Genomic DNA, 18464 nt, shown 5'->3' with positions numbered 1-18464 from the left:
GACTTTAGTCCCGGTTGGTAGCACCAACCGGGGCTAAAGATCACCGGGATCATTAGTCCCGGTTGGTATTACCAACCGGGACTAAAGTTAAGATCTTTAGTCCCGGTTGGTAACACCAACCGGGGCTAAAGATCACCGGGATCTTTAGTCCCGGTTGGTAAAGTTAAGATCTTTAGTCCCGGTTGGTGTTACCAACCGGGACTAAAGATCCCGGGGGGGCCTGACAGGTCCTGACAGCATTCGAACCGGGACTAAAGATGATCTTTAGTCCCGGTTGATAACACAAACCGGGACTAAAGATCAAATATGCCCGTTTCCCTTTTGAACCGGGACTAAAGATCATCTTTAGCCCCGGTTTTTATTGCATCCGGGACTATTGTGGAAATCGGCCGACCGACGAAAGATGGTTTCTCCACCAGTGTTACTTCCTCTAATTAACGTGTCAGCGGTCTAGGTCACGTAAGAGATTTCTAATATAATGTATGCGTTTGTTCGGAGAACAAAGGGAGTTTGTTTGTTTCGTTTTCCACACGCACGTTTCCCAAACTACTAAACGATGCGTTTTTTTAAAAAAAATATATATGAAAGTTGCTTTAAAAAATCATATTAATCTATTTTTAAAGTCTAAAATAATTAATACTCAATTAATAATACGCTAATAGCCCACCTCGTTTTGCGTATCTTTCCAATCTTCTCTATCTCCTTCTCCTCAAAGTCTCAAACACAGCTACACAAGATTTCTCTGGTATACTGTACTCTAACATACGTGTGTACAAACATGTCAGCTTCACAAAATCGGAGAGAGAGAGAGAGATCGACGTCGACGTCGCTGCGAGGCTAGTGCGTGCTGTGCCCCGCAAGCTCCGGTACGTACTTCGGTACTTACTCTATATCTACACACGTACGTGTGCTATAGCTAGCAGCTGAGCTTGCGCGAGCTGCAGGGAATTGGTTAATGGCGTCGCCGCCGCGGGAGGAGGCCATGGATCAGAAGGCGAAGGAGGCGGCGCCGGCGGCGAGGGGGCACCCGGCGCTGCGGGGCCCGGCGAGGCGGGAGCGGTACACGCACGGGCTCGGGGCGGCGCAGATGGGGGCGCTCAGGGCCATGTGCGGCGCGCTCATCCCGGCGCTGCCGGCGGAGGAGGAGGACGGCGCCCGCGGCGGCGGCGACATGGACGTCGAGCGGTTCTACCTCGCCACCGCCGCCGAGTCCACCGTCCCCGACGAGGTGAGCGCATGCGTCGTCATCGATCAGTGTTGACGACGCATATGGTATTGATTTGATTGAGATGATTTCGTCGCGACTGATCAGCGCTGTCAGAGACGATAATCAACTCATCAACCTGATGACTCAATTTTTGTTTCTCCATGTGTTCATTTTAAAACTTTTGAAAGCTTCAATATATGTCCACTTATTATTTTGTTAAAAAATACTTTTTGCCAGTGTCGAGTTGATTAGTGTTTTTAGAACTAGGGCGCCAAGCACCCCCATTTTCATTACTAAAAATGAAAATAAACTACAGCAAGTCTTGAAAAAAAAAAGAGAGATAGCTATCGATAGAAAGACCAGGTCCCTAGCCGATAACCACAAAAGAAACATCCAACCTGCCCATTACAGACTAACAGGAAACTAACACAGCTCGACCCAAGCCCTGATAAGCTGTAGCAATCTAACAGAAATTCCATCTGTCTTCACCCTAGCTACTCCAATTCTTCGAGTTGATTAGTTGGCATTTGATCAGTCAGTTAACTGAAACATTAGATGCAGTGCATTTTTATCATGATCTAATCTTCGTAGACGTAGTTTTCTCGTGCTAATTATGATAGCTACACTAACCAACTAACCAACTTTGCCCCCTTCTTTCGAAAAAAGAAACTTCGGACAATAGGCCCGAAATTATTATTATTATTATTATTATTATTATTTTTTGCACATTTCAGTCCCAACTATTCAAGTCAACTCTCGAACAATTGTCTTTTAATAACTACTGAAAAATCTCTGATTCTTCTAACTATTTCAGATAACTTTGATATACAACAAGTTGTGTTTAACTTAACATTTTTTTTTCTCTTTGTCTCTAATCTCTTGCAAGAAAAGGTTGCTGAGCTGACCATGACACGGTGCATCTGGGAGGCAGGGGTGCTGGTGAGGATCATCCTGTGGATCCTGGCCACGAGGGTCGGCACGCTGGCGCTGTGCGGCCGGCGGTGCGTCTCCGGTGAGTTCCCCTACGTGCGCCGGTTCGCCGACATGCCGGTGGAGCGGCGGGAGGCGGCGCTGAAGCGCTCAAGATCATCTTTGCCCTCATCAAGGTCCTCTGCCACTTCGTCTTCTACACCGCGGTAATGTTAATTCTAACGAAAATGGTTTTTTTTATTACGCGTAAGACATATAAAACATGAACGGGTGATATATCCCTAGCTTAACTAGTAATTTTTTATTGAAAGCTCACTCACGTATATTCATCGATAACCCTAACGGGTGGAGTCGAGTCATACACCAACGAGGCCACAACTCCACCACCTTACAACTAGTCGTACTTTCCGAATTTGTTTCGATTTGAACTTTGCATAGTAAAAAAAAAGGATATTGCTAAAAAAAGTTTGGGTAAAAAAAACTTTCAAATATAAGCATGTAGTGCAACTATATGTAATCACTCTTTAACTTAAATAGTAATCTCTATGATTCAAGCTACATATATTTTTTTAATACTTATACAGAAATTACATAAAAATTACAATGTAATTAAAATATACTTACGGTATAATTATATTACAATACAGTTACATTTGAAAGTTTTTACATAATAAACTTGTGGAGTTTTTTTTAGATAGCCCCTAAAAAATCTACTCCTGGTTTGGTAGGTTCCAAGTGTTAATATATCATATAGTAAGTTTAGACTGTGAAGTACTTCCATCCCATAATAATTGCATTATTAAGAATCCGTCTTAGGCACGTACAACGGTGTTTATTAGTGGTCTCTCTCTATTGCCATGCAAGTAAATTTGATGACATGGAAGAAAGAGAAATGTGTATGGTTGTTATGCATGACAACAGCTCAGAGTCGACTCTTAGTATTTATTAGAGCAAATTTTGTTGCATGGTGGTGAAAGAAAGGAAAGAAAAGTAAGAAAAAGTATTTTGATACATTAATGATTAGAGACCATATTGTCTCTAACTGTTATAGGATGCTAGTCTCTATATAACGTAGAGCTCATATTTAACTCTATCTTTGTACATGCCCTTATTGTGGTAAATTGTGTTTACTATTAATCCGTCTCTAATTTTATAGAAATGCAATTATTATGGGACGGATGTAGTACTTCACAGTGTAAACTTACTATAGAATATATTGACACTTGGAACCTTATTAAGAATGGTAAAATACTGTAATTTTTACATAATGAAATTACCACAAGTTAACTTACTATAGTTTTGGTAGTATTTTACCATACCTTATTAAGAATTGTACTTTTTTTTCTTTGGTTCATGAAAAATCTGACCATTATAAAAATCATAAAAGAAATGCAAGCATACACATTTTCACAGAAAATTCGAATTATCAACGATTTAACCTTCTTTTCCCAACATATGTAGGTGGACGAGAACTTGGAGAACCCAAGTTGGAAGGCAATCGGGTACAGCGTCCCGGCGGCCGAGGAAGAGCCACAGAAAGAAGAACCTACAGAAGCAACGCCGACGCCGGCGCCGGCGACGGCGCCGCCGTGCCGGCCTCTGGACAATGGCGTCGTGGAGACCAAGCAGCTGGACGACAACGCCTTGCTCATGTCGCTCGCGGAGAAGGGCCTCGCGCTGAAGACGGGCGCGTCGTCGCCGAGCGCGCACCACCACACGGTGCTGTGCGACGCCGTCGTCGTCGGGTCCGGCTGCGGCGGCGGCGTGGCCGCCGCCGTGCTCGCGTCGGCCGGGTACAAGGTCGTCGTCGTCGAGAAGGGGGACTACTTCGCCGCCAGGGACTACAGCTCGCTGGAGGGCCCGACCATGGAGCGCCTCTACGAGAATGGCGGCGTGTTCAGCACGGCGAACGTGACGACCACCATGTTCGCCGGCGCGACGGTCGGCGGCGGCTCGGCGGTGAACTGGTCGGCCTGCATCCGCACGCCGGCGAACGTGTTGCAGGAGTGGTCGAACGACCATGGGCTCCCTCTGTTCGGGGGGCAAGGCTACGTGCAGGCCATGGACGCCGTGTGCGCTCGGCTCGGCGTCACCGGCCGGTGCCGGGAGGAGGGGTTCCAGAACAAGGCGGTGCGCCGCGGCTGCGAGGCGCTTGGGCTGCGCGTCGAGGCCGTGTCGCGCAACTCGTCGGAGGGGCACTTCTGCGGCAGCTGCAACCTCGGGTGCCCCACCGGCGAGAAGCGCGGCACCGACACGACGTGGCTCGTCGACGCCGTCGGCCGCGGCGCCGTCATCCTGACCGGGTGCAAGGCCGAACGGTTCATCCTCGAGACGAACACCGGCGGCGGCGGCGGCCGGCGCAAGAAGTGCGTCGGCGTCGTGGCGAAGTGCTTGGGCAAAGGCATCACCAAGAAGCTCCGGATCGAGGCGAAGGTGTCCGTCTCGGCGTGCGGCGCGCTCATGACGCCGCCGCTGCTGCGCAACAGCGGGCTCAAGAACCGCCACATCGGCCGGAACCTTCACCTCCACCCGGTGTCCATGGCGTGGGGCTACTTCCCGGACAGCACGGCGGAGCTCCCGGGCAAGTCCTACGAGGGCGGCATCATCACCAGCATGCACCGCGTCACCGACCGCACCATCATCGAGACGCCGGCGCTCGGCCCGGGCGCGTTCGCCGCCGTGGTGCCGTGGGAGTCCGGCCGCGACATGAAGGAGCGGATGCGGCGGTACGCGCGCACGGCGCACGCGGTGGTGCTCGTCCGCGACCGCGCCGCGGGCACCGTCGGCGGCGAGGGCCGCGTCCGCTTCACCCCGAGCCGCGGCGACGCCGGCGAGCTCCGCGCCGGCCTGCGGCGCGCGCTGCGCATCCTGGTGGCCGCCGGCGCCGCCGAGGTGGGCACGAACCGCAGCGACGGGCTGCGCCTCCGGTGCAAGGGCGCGCGTGACGAGGACGTGGAGGCGTTCCTGGACGAGGTGAGCGTGGAGAAGGGGCCGATGCACCCGGGGTCGGACAAGTGGGCGCTCCTTGCCTCGGCGCACCAGATGGGGAGCTGCCGGATGGGGAGGAGCGCCAAGCACGGCGGCGTCGACGGCGGCGGCGAGAGCTGGGAGGCGGAGGGGCTGTACGTCTGCGACGGCAGCTTGCTCCCGACGGCCGTCGGCGTCAACCCGATGATCACCATCGAGTCCGTGGCGTATTGCGTCGCCAAGGGCATCGCCGAGTCGCTCGCGTCGCGCGCAGCGCGCTCAGTGGAAAACCGTGATGTGTCCACGAACCCTCCTCTAGCTTGTGAATCGTAATACGATTATTAACTTCTTAATTAATACTGTGCTTTATTTTAAGATAATGAAAATAAATCTCAGCGTTTAGCGCACGAGCTTCCGGGCAATTTAACAGTTTATTACTCTCTCTAATTCATACTCCCTCCATCCAAAAAAAAAAAAGACAAACTATTATGTCTGTGTTCAACGTTTGACCGTCGGTCTTATTGAAAAAATTATGAAAAAATTAAAAAGATAAGTCACGCATAAAATATTAATCATGTTTTATCATCTAACAACAATGAAAATACTAATTATAAAAAAAATTCATATAAAACGGACAGTCAAATGTTGGCATGGAAACCCACAGTTTGTCTTTTTTTTAGAACGGAGGGAGTATTGTTTATTACTTTCTATATTTAATATTATAAGTCGTTTTAATCAAATATGTATAAAAATATAATAATATTTTTAACACAAGACAAATATATTATCAAAATATATTTAATGTTAGATTTAACAAAATTAATTTGGTGTTATATGTGTTGCTATTTTTCTTCACAAGTATGGTTAAACTTTAGGAAGATTGATTAGGAAAATGTGAAACGACCTTTAGTTCTAAATTTTTTCTTCAAACTTCAACTTTTCCATCACATCAAAACTTTCCTACACACATAAACTTTTAACTTTTCCGTCACATCGTTCTAATTTCAACCAAACTTCTAACTTTAGCGTGAACTAAACACACCCTAACTCCTCTTCATAAATCACTGGTGAAGATGTGTTGTTGGTCACGTGTTGATTCCAAAAATCAGTCGTAAGAGCATCGAACCACTAGCTGACAACTTTTAACACTGAGATTTCAAATTAAGGGGTACAAAAATATTCTGAAAAGGGAAGGAGTAGAACAAATGATCAGCTCTCGGGCAAGCATCGACACCAAGGTCTTATTACGGATAGATGTGGATGGCGGTGGAGCATCTCCGATGAACGCATAAGAGTAAAGGCAAGTCCATGCCATGGTGGATGGCTTCGCGATGCTCTAGGAGCATCGAGGACTTTGACGATCTGCGGAAGACAGTGATAGCATGGCAGAGTGGCTTTACGACACACTAGAAGTGTTCAGAATGTGGTGGCGACGTAAGGTGATTTGGAAGGCGATGACGAACAATAGACACAAATAGTTGGCAGCCGATAGTGGTTGTGATCCGTATAGCTGGAGATGGTGTGGCAACGGGTAGCACGGAGTACTTCCCATTCACCCCTTTCGCCCTCTCGCATTTCGTTAGGAAGAAAAAGTCGTTGATAAAAGATTGGAGTATAATTAATTTTGAAGGGAAATGGAAGGCATCCTTCTTGGGTCCCATTAAGATCTTATTCGGTTAATCCCTTCCACAAGAGAATTGGTGGGATTTGGAAGGGATTTTTCCATATCTATTGTGATGTATTCTCCCCCAAATCCCTTTTTTGGGATTAAACGAACAAGGCCTAATGCTGGGGCTGAAAAGGAATCGGCCTACGTCTGACGCATGCATTCTGGGCCTGAAGAGGAATCGGCCTACGTCTGACGCATACATTCTGGGCCTGAAGAGGCCGGGAATGAGGCCACTGTTGGGCCGGAAACCACATTGATGCGGCCCATCTAATTGGGCCTCATTAACATGGGCTTACAGTGGGCCAGCAGTAGATAGATATACACCTGGGCCCACCGGTCGCCGTTGCAAGTACAGCCCGCTTCTCCAGACAAGTCAATTCCGGAAACCGACTTTTGCTCGGTCGGTCGGTGCAGCCGCGCCACCGACCATCCCCACCATTCCACCGCCTTTGCCTCCCCGACCTCCATTTATCTCGTCGCCGTCGCGTCGAAGCAACGAGATTCTTCCTTTGCACGCCGCGAATTCGCCTCTCAAGACCCCGTCGGAGCTCAGAACTCGCGCTTCCGCCGCCGCTACGATCGAACTCCGGCGAGTACGAACCACGAACACGTGAGAGCGCGGCGTGCGTGCGTCAGCTAGCCATGGCGTCGAACATCGGGATTGCGGAGACCAAGAACGCGCGCCGCCGCTCGGAGGCGGCGAGCAGCACGGCCGTCGACGCCGCGCGGGAGGAGGCGACGATGGCGTACGTCGAGGCGCACGGCGGGCGCAAGGACAAGCTGCTGGTCTCGTCGGAGCGGCCGCGCGTCCGCGTCCGCGCCGACGCGCTGCGCTGCCTCGCCGTGCCCCTGTCCCGCGACGGCCCGGAGAGGCAGATCACCGGGGTGCTCCTCGACGCCGCCCTCGACCTCCTCCGCCGCCGCCAAGCCGGCCGCCGCCGCCGCCGCAACGGCCGTCGCGTGCTCCTCGGCTCCGTCGAGGAGCAGGACTGGCTGGAGTACGTCAGCTCCCTCCCGCCAAGAACGGCGGCGGCGGCGGGGCACGACGCGGACATGTCGGCCACGGGCGCCAGGTACCTCGCCCACGACACGGTGCTCTTCCCGGTGAACCACCAGTCCCACTTCTTCGTGGCGGCGCTCGACGTCGCCGCCGGCGAGTACCGGATCCTCGACTCCTCCAACTACGGCCGCCGCTTCGGCCCCAGATTCTACGACGCCGCCATGTCCAAGATACGGGGCGGCGTCGCGCGGTGCGTGGCGGCGGCCGGGCGGGCGGGGGCGGAGGCGGACGCCGGCGGATGGAAGCTGCGGATGGTCGCCGGCCTCCCGGCGCAGACCGACGAGTCGTCGTGCGGGCTCTTCGCGATCAAGTGCATGGAGCTCTGGGACGGGGAGAAGCTGGAGCGGGGGTTCACCATGGACGACGTGCACGAGCTCCGGCGGAAGCTCGCCGGCGAGCTCATCTTCTGGGAGCTGAACGAGATGCAGGAGGTGAAGGATGAGATCGAGTTCATGGCGAGAAAGATGATGATGATGATGAGTTCATCTTCTCCTCTGCGAAATTGCGGCGATCGTGTGAAATTGGCAACATTAGGAGGAGCGGGAGGAGTTCGTGTGTGTTACTAATAGCAGTTCTTGTTTTGAAACATGTCCAGGTTAACCGCGTTTTAGAGGATCTGATCTGACAGTAGAAATGCTGCAATGTTGTTGTTTTTTATGAATTTGTATTGAAATGTTGTAATGTTTTACTATCTCTTTCATGGAAATAAAGACTTTTTTTTTGTCTATGAGCACACTGCGTTTTTAAGCTTAAATTGGAATTTATAGGATATTATTGACTTTTGAACATACGATTGGTCGTATTGTTTATTTTGTTACAGCTTGTTTTTATTATTAAAGGTATGTTAAGTATATGTTATATTTTTTTTATATCTGCACTAAAATTTTAAATGAGATTAATGGTCAGATGTTATTGGAAAAATCAACAAACTCATAGAACTCCATCCGTCTTAAAATATATCACATTCGTTTAAAATCTCTTATTTTTTTGGGACGGACGGAGTACGTTTTAAATTGAGTGAATATTAGATGTTCGAAGGTGCATTGCAGTTTTACTTCTGTTTGGAGCAACGAAGCCTTCCATGTGATTATGTGAAATAATTCAATTTGAAAAGATTCCTTCCAGGTTTCTGTTTTCCAATTTCCATTCAAGGCCCAAACAAGAAATTTATTTCTCGCTGTTGGCGCACTATCCCATCCAAATGGACCAATGATCATCTAGATTCGTTGCATTATGATGTATTACATTCAACTAAAATCTTTATATATAGGGACTGAGGGAGTACATGAGCTGCCTGACTTTTGCTTTTGTGTCATCTGTCACTGACATCGACTAATTAATTCGAGAAGACGCAAATGAGGAATTTTGCTACACTTGGCGGTTGATTAGCATTTGGGCCTTCTAATTATGCGTGATTGAACTTTGCACGTTGTTTCTTTGCCAAAGAGTGGTTTTTCTACGCTTTATTAGTGCTTTACAGATCAACTGAATGGTGGTTCGAGTCACCACAATGTCCTTTGGATGTTCACAAATCACAAATACTTCCTCCATTTCACAATATAAGTTATTCTAACATTTTCCATATTTATATTAAAGTTAATGAATCTAGATAGATATATATGTCTAGATTCATTATCATCAATATGAATGTGGAAAATGCTAGAATGACTTACATTGTGAAACGGAGGGATTGTGAAACGGAGGGAGTAGTGCTTAGCACTGTTCGTTTCAGAGGTTGGAGGAAGGAGCAATTGACTTATCGCAAAAGGCACTTAATTGAGAAATTAGTTAAATATTAACTATGACAAAATTAAAAATAAAATTATTTATTTTCCTTAAAGAAACTTCTATATAAAATTTTACTTTTCAAAAATCACAACATTTAGCAATTTTAAAAAGCGTGATCGCAATAATTTAATATAGCCAATAGCTGAAAAGAATCATGGCGCCTAATGGGTTGGTCTCAGAGTGAAGCAAGACAGTTCACCTTACGAATCTTTGGAGATAATCCGGAGTCACTTCCTTACCATCTGGTACCCCAAAGCCAGATGAAAAAGCCGCAAACCAAGATTTGAAAAGATGAGGTTTGAGCACCAACTGTTTCCTCGGCTTCATCATCTCCGAGAGAGCAGTTCAAATCAAATTGCTGGCTCAGGGGTTAGTGAAGTGAAGTGCAGATACCATATGACACGAATTTAAGTTTACGAAGTACTCCTTTCGTCCTCTAATATAAGAGATTTTGACATTTTGCTTACACTGTTTGACCATTATTACTTAAAAAAATTTAGAATTATTATTTATTTTATTTATGACTTAATTTATTATCTACAGTACTTTAAGCACAACTTTTCATTTTTTATATTTACATAATTTTTTTTAATAAGACAAGTGATCAAATCTTACAATTAAAATATTAAAATCATTTGTATTAGGGGGCGGAGCGGCGGAGGGAGTATGAACTATGATCAATAATGAATCGTGGTGGCATTTTGCATCATGCCATCATGTAGGGTTGACTGCCGAAAATAGGTAGATGAAGGGGGTCTAGCTTGTAGATTTTAGATGGTGTTCTTTTCTCCTGAAAATGAAGATGAAAATTAAGTTTTTTTACGCAAAACGATATGGTATTAATGTATGATTGATTGAATTTTAATTATTATAAACTTGAAAAATAGATTAATATGATATTTTAGGGCAACTTTCATATAGAAAGTTTTCGCACGAAACGTACCGTTTAGCAGTTTGAAAAACGTGCCACGAAAATCTTAATGTTCATCCAACTCTTATTGAAGAAAAGATCAGGATTTTTTAGAAACAACCCCACCTTTTGGCTTACAATTATAATCTGTAACGGCTTATTAATATGAAGTAATTTATAAGTAAATTTTTTTGATTTATATGTTCTATCAGGTATAGTAAGCATCGTGGAGTACTAAGAAGAACACTGAATAAAAAATATTTATTATTTTGCTATGTATTTGTCCTCACCTCTCTCTTCATGCTATTATTTGCTAAATGGTATTTCCTCCATTTTATACTTATATAAGTCGTTTGATTTTTTCTTAGTATTTAACTAAATTTATAAAAAAATAGCAACAACTGCAACACCAAATTAGATTCATTAAATTTAACTATATTTTATATTATAAGTCGTTTGAGATTTTTTAGTATTGAAAATGTAATTATATTTTCTACAAACTAGTTTAACTAACAAAAAAAAAGTATACGACTTATAATATAAAACAGAGAGCGGGAGTATACTATTATTGCTTGTTATCCATTTGTAAATTTTTAACAATAGTTTTTGTTGTGGTTGGTAGAGATACATTGGTCTGCCTGCCGTAGCAGAGTTTGATTAAGCTGGGATGTACTAATTGATCATTTCTCACATATAAAGCGTATAAATTATATTAGTACTTCAAAATACTCCTATACCGTTAGCACAGCAGCATTTTAACCCCTTTTGTTTTTCACTGATATCTACTCCCTCCGTCACATAATATAGGGATTTTAAGTTTTTGTTTGCACTTTTTATCACTTGTCTTATTTAAAAATTTTAGAATTATTATTTATTTATTTTTGACTTGCTTTATTATCTAAAGTACTTTAAGTACAACTTTTTATTTTTTATATTTAAACAAATTTCTTGAATAAGACGAGTGGTCAAACAGTGCCAAATGGAGTAACATATGATATAATAATCTCATTAGACATAGCATAATCTGACCCACAGCTCGCCGTGGCTAACAACGCATGTCACCTTCCAAACCCGAAACCCAAAACCGGCGAGCTGCGCCGCCGCGGCGACCGGCGGAGCTCGCGACTGGCGGCGGCGGCGGCTGCTGCTAGTGCCACTCCAAGCCTCCGAGCGTGATGGACCCCATCCCCTCCCACATGTCGTCGGTCCACCCCACCTCCTCGCCGTCGACGCCCTCCATCTCGCCGTGCCACCACCCGCCGCCGCTCGCGTCTGAAACCAAGCCACCACGCCGTTCAAATTTCCGTCACAAAATCGAGAGAGCGAACGAGAGAGGGGAGAGAGATTACAGTGGTTGTACGCAGCTTGGTCGCCGCCCTCCTCGCCGCGGCCGGTGGGCCCCGCATGCCGCCGCCCCCGCCGCTGCCTTCTCGTCGTCGCCGTCGTCGTCATCGTCCTCGCCGCGGGCCTCGGCTTCGGGTCGTCGCCGAGCACCACCACGCGCTTGCCGCTTCCGCCGCTGTGGTGGTCGTCGCCGCCGCCGCCACCACCTGCGAGGGAGATCGACATCGCGTCACGGATGAGTGGTGAAAGCCTGAAAGGGGGAGATGGGATTCGAGAGGCGAGGCGCGCACCGAGGGGGCTCTTCCGCTTCCTGGTCTCGCGGCGGCGATCCCCCGCCGCGATGTCCTCGATCTCCAGCCGGACGCCGCCATCGCCGTCTCCCGCGGCCTCCGCTCTCGGCACGGGGGCTGAGCTGTTGAACCGCCTGAACAGCGCCGCCGCGTTGAGGGCGCCGCCGCCGGCGCCGCTCTTCCCCGAGGAGGAGGAGGAGCCCACCGACGAGAATGCGCTCGCCTTCTCCTGCCAGATCCCGAAGCATTTCCAGAGTTACACCGCGAAGGAAGGGGAAGCATCGGATTGGTTTGGTCGATTGGTTACCTTGACGATCGCCTTGGTGGTGACTCGGATGATCTCCCGCTTCGGCGGTTGCGGCGGCGAGATGGCCTCCTCCTCCTCCTTCTCCGGCGGCGGCGAGATCGGCTTCACTTCCTCATCGACAACGCTGAAGGATTCAAGGGCAAATGTAAGAAGCGAAAAGGATGGGGAAAAAAATTGGGGACAATCTGAATTCGAGGTAGCTTCTTTCCCTACCTGGATTTGAAGAGGAAAGATTGGAGGGTGGTCTGGCCGCCGGTCGATCGGATTCTGCTCGGGTAATTCTTGGTCTGCTTCTTCCTCATTCTGTCCCCTTTCATTCCCCCCAAATTTTCGCTTCCCAAATCTCAGAGCTACTAGGCTTTAGCGGGGAGCAAAGCGCCATTTGAAAATGGTTGGCGCCAAACTGCTTCAAAATTCACGATCTCCCGCCAAAGTTTTGGGCTATTGCTCTCACTAGTCAGTACTCAGTAGCTAGTAGCTACACAACACAACATATGAACGCACAAGGCACGCGCAGTCTACTTCATCCAAAGTATGAAATTCGCAGTGTAGAATTCATTGTTCGTCTACTTTTGAGTTTTGATTCATGAGCTTGCGGTACATCCAGAAGGTGAACAGCAGCTGTGCCACTGAGATGATCAGGAGGATGGCCACCAGCACTGGCCAGATGCTCCACTTGGTCCTGGAGCCATGCTTTCTATGGCGTCGGCGACGGTGCGAAGCCATCCTGCGGTAGTGCTGCATCGTGCTGAGGAACCGGGCTTTCAGGGTGTCCGTGTCGGTGTCGGCCCAGATGGCGGTATACACCTTTGGTGCCTGATGGGAGTCGTTGTATACTGGGGTTTTGTCATCGGCAAGGCCAGGTGCTGCATTTCTTGAGGATCTGTTTTTCAGGGTAGCTTCTAGTTTCTTCGTTGCTGCAGTGGTATCAATGACATGAGATTTAGGGTCAATTGGCAGTGATGAAGAGCGAGTAATATTCACTGTTTCAGCATGTGGGCGTTTCAATGTTTTGACAACTTTCTCAGAGATGTTGCTCGCCATCTTCTTCATGGATGCATCTGTGTCGTCACTTGGATTAGTAGTCTGTTGTTTGCAGTCTAAGGTGGCAGTCAGTTTGCAAGGCCCTGATGCGCAAGTAGTTTTGGTAACACCTTTCGCTTTAGGTTCTTCATTATTTAAGTTGGCCGACAAACTTGTGTTGCTGCTCTCTGTCTGAATGCAATTGTCACTGATAGAAGTAGAAGTACTGCTGCCAACATCTGGTAAATGTGGGTCATCATGGAGTAAACTGGAAGGCAAATCTTGAGCAGTGTCAGTAGCATGTACTGTTTGTGAATCTGCAGGGTTTAAGGTATTACAAATATTGGCACCAGCAGATTTCTTTGATACTTCAGTTTTTATTGCAGTAGCAGAAGCATCGATCTCATTTGCTTTGTGTAGACGATTCTCTGTGATCGCGCTGGATGGATGATTTGCAGCCTTATCAGCATCAGAAACATCCTTTTCTATCTGGCTTATTGTTTGCCTGGAACAAGCCAAACTATCAGGTGACTTATTCTCAGTTCCATGATAGTCTGTTGCTTTAGAATTATTCTTTGTTGCTTTCATAGGTTTGACTGTTTCGGGAATGCTTTTCTCCACAGAAGTAGTTGACATCTTATTTGCAGAGTCATGAACTCTCTCAATGTGCTTACGGTCATTGATATTTGCAGATTTATATCTTCCTTCCTTTACTTTTTCTATGACAGAACCAGATGTGTCAACTTTCTGCTTACTAGATGCATGTTCTTTGCTTCGAAATGAATCGAGGCTCAGATCTTGATCAGTTTCAGTAATGCTGATTGCTTGAGACCCTTCTCGGACCAACTTATGACACATTGTGGCAGCAGATTGAATAACAGAAGTACCTGGAGCAGTTTTTGCAGGAGGATCCCTTTTCATCTTGGATCCCGCTTTATCATTATGATCATGAGTAACAACAGGATGAAGTTTCTCCAGTACGGTGTCAGATTTAGTTGTATCATCAGGAATCAGAACTACTGGATCTGCACCTTCCTCTTCCTCATCCTCATCTCCTTCGGGGACTTCTTCCAGCTTATGCAATCGGCGGCCAGTGGATCTTGTCATGAACCTCTCCATATTCCTATCCGGTACATTGTCTTCACTCCTGGCAGTTCCTGTCTCCACTAATTTTGAGCTGAAGAAGCCATCGATTTCTGCATCTCGATCAACGTTTCTGCTCTCTATTGATGCATCGTCAACTTTATCAGAATCTGCCACACTCCTTTCTGCATCACGGCTTTCTCGAATACTCGCGCTGCCCTCAAAGATCTTGAGACTCTTGGAATAGTATATGTAACTAGAGTCATTCGAGTATCCATGAACTTGTGCAATGTCCTTGATCACGGGCCAGTCAGGACCATCAATCAAGCACCTCTTCAACAGTTCAGTTGTGCTCATGAATTCCAGTGAGCAGAGCTTCGATGCATGTGCCTGGATCCATCTCGGCATCTCCTGCAATTCATGATCGAAGATGTGCACCTCTTGCAGCCTGTTGATGTTGTCCACAGTCTCCAGCGACGGACAATGGCATATGTCAAGATCTTCGAGGGAAGGCAAGTTGCATATTTTCTTCAGATTGGGGGTGTTCCAAACACTCAGTTCCCTCAGTGCAGCAATGTTCTCAACAGCCTCAAGGCTCTCCATGTCCACAATGCGCAGCTCAGTCATGGATGTCACATGCCTGAGGCCATCTGGTAAGCATCTCAGCTTGGGGCAGCTTTCAAGCTGCAGAGCCTGCAGAGATGGCAACGCCCCTGCCTCAATGCTCGTCCACGTCTCCAGATTATGCAAACCTTGCAGGTGCAGGTCTTCCAGCTTTGGAAATGGTACCTGATGGGAGTTGTCTGTGTCCATAAGCTGAGCATCGATATCCTTCAGCGCTGAAGAATCGGCAATGCACAAAGATCTCAACTCTGGCAGACGACCTAATAGAGGAAAAGATTGGCAGAAATTGCATCCGGTTATATTCAGTCGGAGGAGATTTGGCAGGCAGGTCGATGACAGCCATGTCGGGAACTTTGTCCCAAAGTAGTTTGCAATCTTCAGCGACTCGAGGCCTCGTGGCGGTTTCAGCTCTTGGAAGATATCCTCTATATTTCGGACCACTGTCGGTATCTGTAATGTCTTGACGGTGCCGCTGCACGACAGTTCAAGCTCTCTGAGTCCTGTCTTGGCATGAAGAGCTACTTCAGCTGCCTTGGACTGACTAGTGGCCTTCTCAAGCCTCTTAACATGGAGTGTCCTTAGCTGACACAAGTTCTTGAGCTCATCCAGAGGCCACCCACTCCTATCCTGTGCGGTATCCTGTACGGTACGCGCCTCTTTGCTCGTCACGGTGAAGCATCGGAATGATGTGAGGTTTCTGAGATGGCCTACTCTGAATGCCGCGTCTTTGATCACAGTACCTGTAAGATCAAGGTCTCTGAGCCCCTTCAGATGCTCTATCCCTTTTGGCAACACATGCAATGCCTTGCACTCTCTTAGCAGCAAGAATTTGAGGCTCCACAGATTGCAAATGGTTTCTGGAAGCGCCTTGATCCTTGTCTGGGACAGGTTCAAGAACCTCAGGTATAACAGATTCCCCAAAGTCTCTGGAATGACCTCCATTGCAGTTTCAGTAAGGTCCAAGACTTTCAGGTATAGCAGCCTTGTAAAGATGTTGCTCCCAATTGTCAGTGGATTTCTCTGGAGCAGCAGCGTTCTTACACCCTCAAGCTTCAGAACCTCCTCTGGTATTGCAGCAAGGTGGTTCCTCGGAAACGAGACGTGCCGTGGCGCGAAGGGGGCGTCGCCGTCGCTGGGCAGCCGCTGCGCCTGCGCATCGCCGGTGAGGTTCTCGCCATGGGAGAGCACCTGCGCCATGGACCGCAGCGTGTCGTGCATCGTGCACCGCTCGACGCAGCCGTGCCGGTCGGCCTCCGCCGGCTGGAGGAGGTTCCTTCCGATGAGCTCGTCGTAGTACTCCTCGGCCACCTCCTCGACGCCGGCGTCTCCCCTGATCTGCACGAAGCCCTCGGCGATCCACTGCTGCACCAGCGATCTCCTGTCGACGGCGAAGTCCGAGAGGAACAGCGAGCAGTAGAGGAAGCACTGCTTCAGGTGGCACGGCATGTCGTCGTAACAGAGGTACAGCGGCTTCATGGCGTCGTCGGGGAGCCCCTTCACCTTCCACGCCGGGCTCGCGTCCACCACCGCCCACTCCTCGGCGATCGCCTCCCGCGTCCTCAGAACGCCGGCGACCGCCCTGATCGCCAGAGGGACGCCGCCGCACTTGCCGACGATCCTCCGGCCGACGCCCCTCAGCGCCGCGCCGCCGTCGTCGGCGACGCACGCCGCCACGCGGAGCAGCGCCCAGCCGTCGTCCTCGCCGAGCCTGTTCACGCGGTGGACGTGGCCGGCGCCCATGTCCCGAGCGACGCCGGCGGTGACCGCGGTGACCAGCACCTTGCTGCCGCGGCCGCCGCGCTCGAGTAGCCGCCTCACCAACTCCTCCCACTCGCCGCCGTTCCTCACCTCGTCGAGCACGAGCAAGAACCTCCTGTTCGCCACCAGGGCGGCCAGCATTCTCTCCAGCTCGGCGACGGTCTCGGCGCCCGTCGTGGCGCCGCCGCCGTCAACGACGGCCTCGACGACCTGCGAGAGCAGCGCGGCCTCTCGCTTGCCGTCCTCGACGCAACCCCTGGAGACGTGAACCCATGACCTCGTCTCGAATCTTCGCTTCACCCTCTCGCTGTCGAACACCACCTTCGCCAGTGTGGTCTTGCCAATGCCGTCGGGGCCGTAGATGGCCACGACGCCGCCGCTGTCTGGCTGCGTCAGCCGGCGCACGAGGCGGCGCGCGTCGTCCTCCATTGCCGTGCCGACGATGTCGATGTCGGTGGGTTCGGATTTCCGGTGCCTCAGGATCTTCCGTGGATGGTCGTCAGTGTGATCGGCGACGGATGCCTGGAGCTGCAGCTGCCGCTGCTCCTTGATGATGGACTTGAGCTTCTGGCTGACGTTCTTGAGGTCGGCGGCGATGTCGCGGCGCGGCTCGGCCACGTCGCAGCAGGTGGACAGCAGCCATGGCAGTGCCTTCTCGCCGGAGAACAACACGAAGCAAAAATTAGCTGCTCTGCGACGCCATTGTCACCAAGGTGTTCTTGCTTTTGTCGGAATTCAAGGCTAGCGATCTCACCTGGTTATGCTGCTGCAGCTGCTGCTCCCGGCCCCTCGTCAGGCGGCGCGCCGTGGCCCTGCACCGGTCGACGGCGACGTCGGCCTCGTACGCCGCGGCGCGCACCCTGGCGAGCCACCGCGCCGCGGCGTCGCTCCCGCGCGCCACCCGCGCCTCGGCGTCGCGCACCGCGGCGCCCACCTTCTCCAGCCTCGCCCCCAGCTTCCTCGCCTCCGCCTCCACGCCCAGCTGCCGCGCCACCTCCCCCTTCACCACGCTGCGCCACTGCGCCGCGGTGTCCGGCACGAACGCGCCGAGCACCACGGCCATGGCCGCCGCCCGCCGCCGATCAAATCGGCTCCGATCGCGATCGATCTCCCCTTCTCGCCGCGACGATCGATCGATCGATCGATCGGTCGTTGGGAAGAAGACGACGACGACCGTGAGGGGATCAGGCCGCGCGAAGGTCAGACGGAAAATATATTGGTGAAAATACCACAAAGTTTAGAATGTAATTACGTCGCTGGCCTCGCGTCATGACTCATGACCCGATGCGACAAATGCTGCGTTTAGGTCTAAATTAATCGTGTAATCAATTGATCGCAGGATAAGGCTGCAACGCATTATGAAATTAACTCGATAGTAACATGTGTGTATTTGGAAGTATAATTCCGTGAAATACAGAGATAAATATGTACTACTGGTATTGTGATGGTATATCTTAGAATAGTTTGTTCTTTATTGTTCCCTTCTAGGTATAAAATAAAAGGG

At 49.5% G+C, this 18464-nt stretch overlaps 2 protein-coding genes and 1 pseudogene across 2 annotated transcripts; 1 reads left to right on the top strand and 2 right to left on the bottom strand.

The window, feature by feature from the left end:
- The first annotated feature begins 924 nt into the window (after positions 1-924).
- LOC4348883 (long-chain-alcohol oxidase FAO1-like) lies at positions 925-5511 on the top strand (annotated as a pseudogene).
- Positions 5512-11493: 5982 nt separating this feature from the next.
- Positions 11494-12804, bottom strand: LOC136353757 (uncharacterized). Its single transcript, XM_066304973.1, has 5 exons — positions 12686-12804; positions 12473-12596; positions 12166-12394; positions 11881-12081; positions 11494-11803 (listed from the first exon to the last, which is right to left on the bottom strand). Exons 1-5 carry the CDS (start codon positions 12787-12789, stop codon positions 11679-11681), a joined length of 783 nt encoding a protein of 260 aa, XP_066161070.1. The 5' UTR covers positions 12790-12804; the 3' UTR covers positions 11494-11678.
- Positions 12805-12994: 190 nt separating this feature from the next.
- LOC9270182 (putative disease resistance protein RGA3) lies at positions 12995-18178 on the bottom strand. Its single transcript, XM_026020922.2, has 2 exons — positions 17715-18178; positions 12995-17611 (listed from the first exon to the last, which is right to left on the bottom strand). Exons 1-2 carry the CDS (start codon positions 18021-18023, stop codon positions 13028-13030), a joined length of 4893 nt encoding a protein of 1630 aa, XP_025876707.1. The 5' UTR covers positions 18024-18178; the 3' UTR covers positions 12995-13027.
- Positions 18179-18464: the final 286 nt, after the last annotated feature.

Source organism: Oryza sativa, chromosome 10 (assembly GCF_034140825.1).
Source record: "Oryza sativa Japonica Group chromosome 10, ASM3414082v1".
Classification (NCBI taxonomy): domain Eukaryota; kingdom Viridiplantae; phylum Streptophyta; class Magnoliopsida; order Poales; family Poaceae; genus Oryza; species Oryza sativa.
The sequence above is the reverse complement of the archived record's forward strand: the minus strand, read 5'-3'. Positions and strand labels throughout refer to the sequence as shown.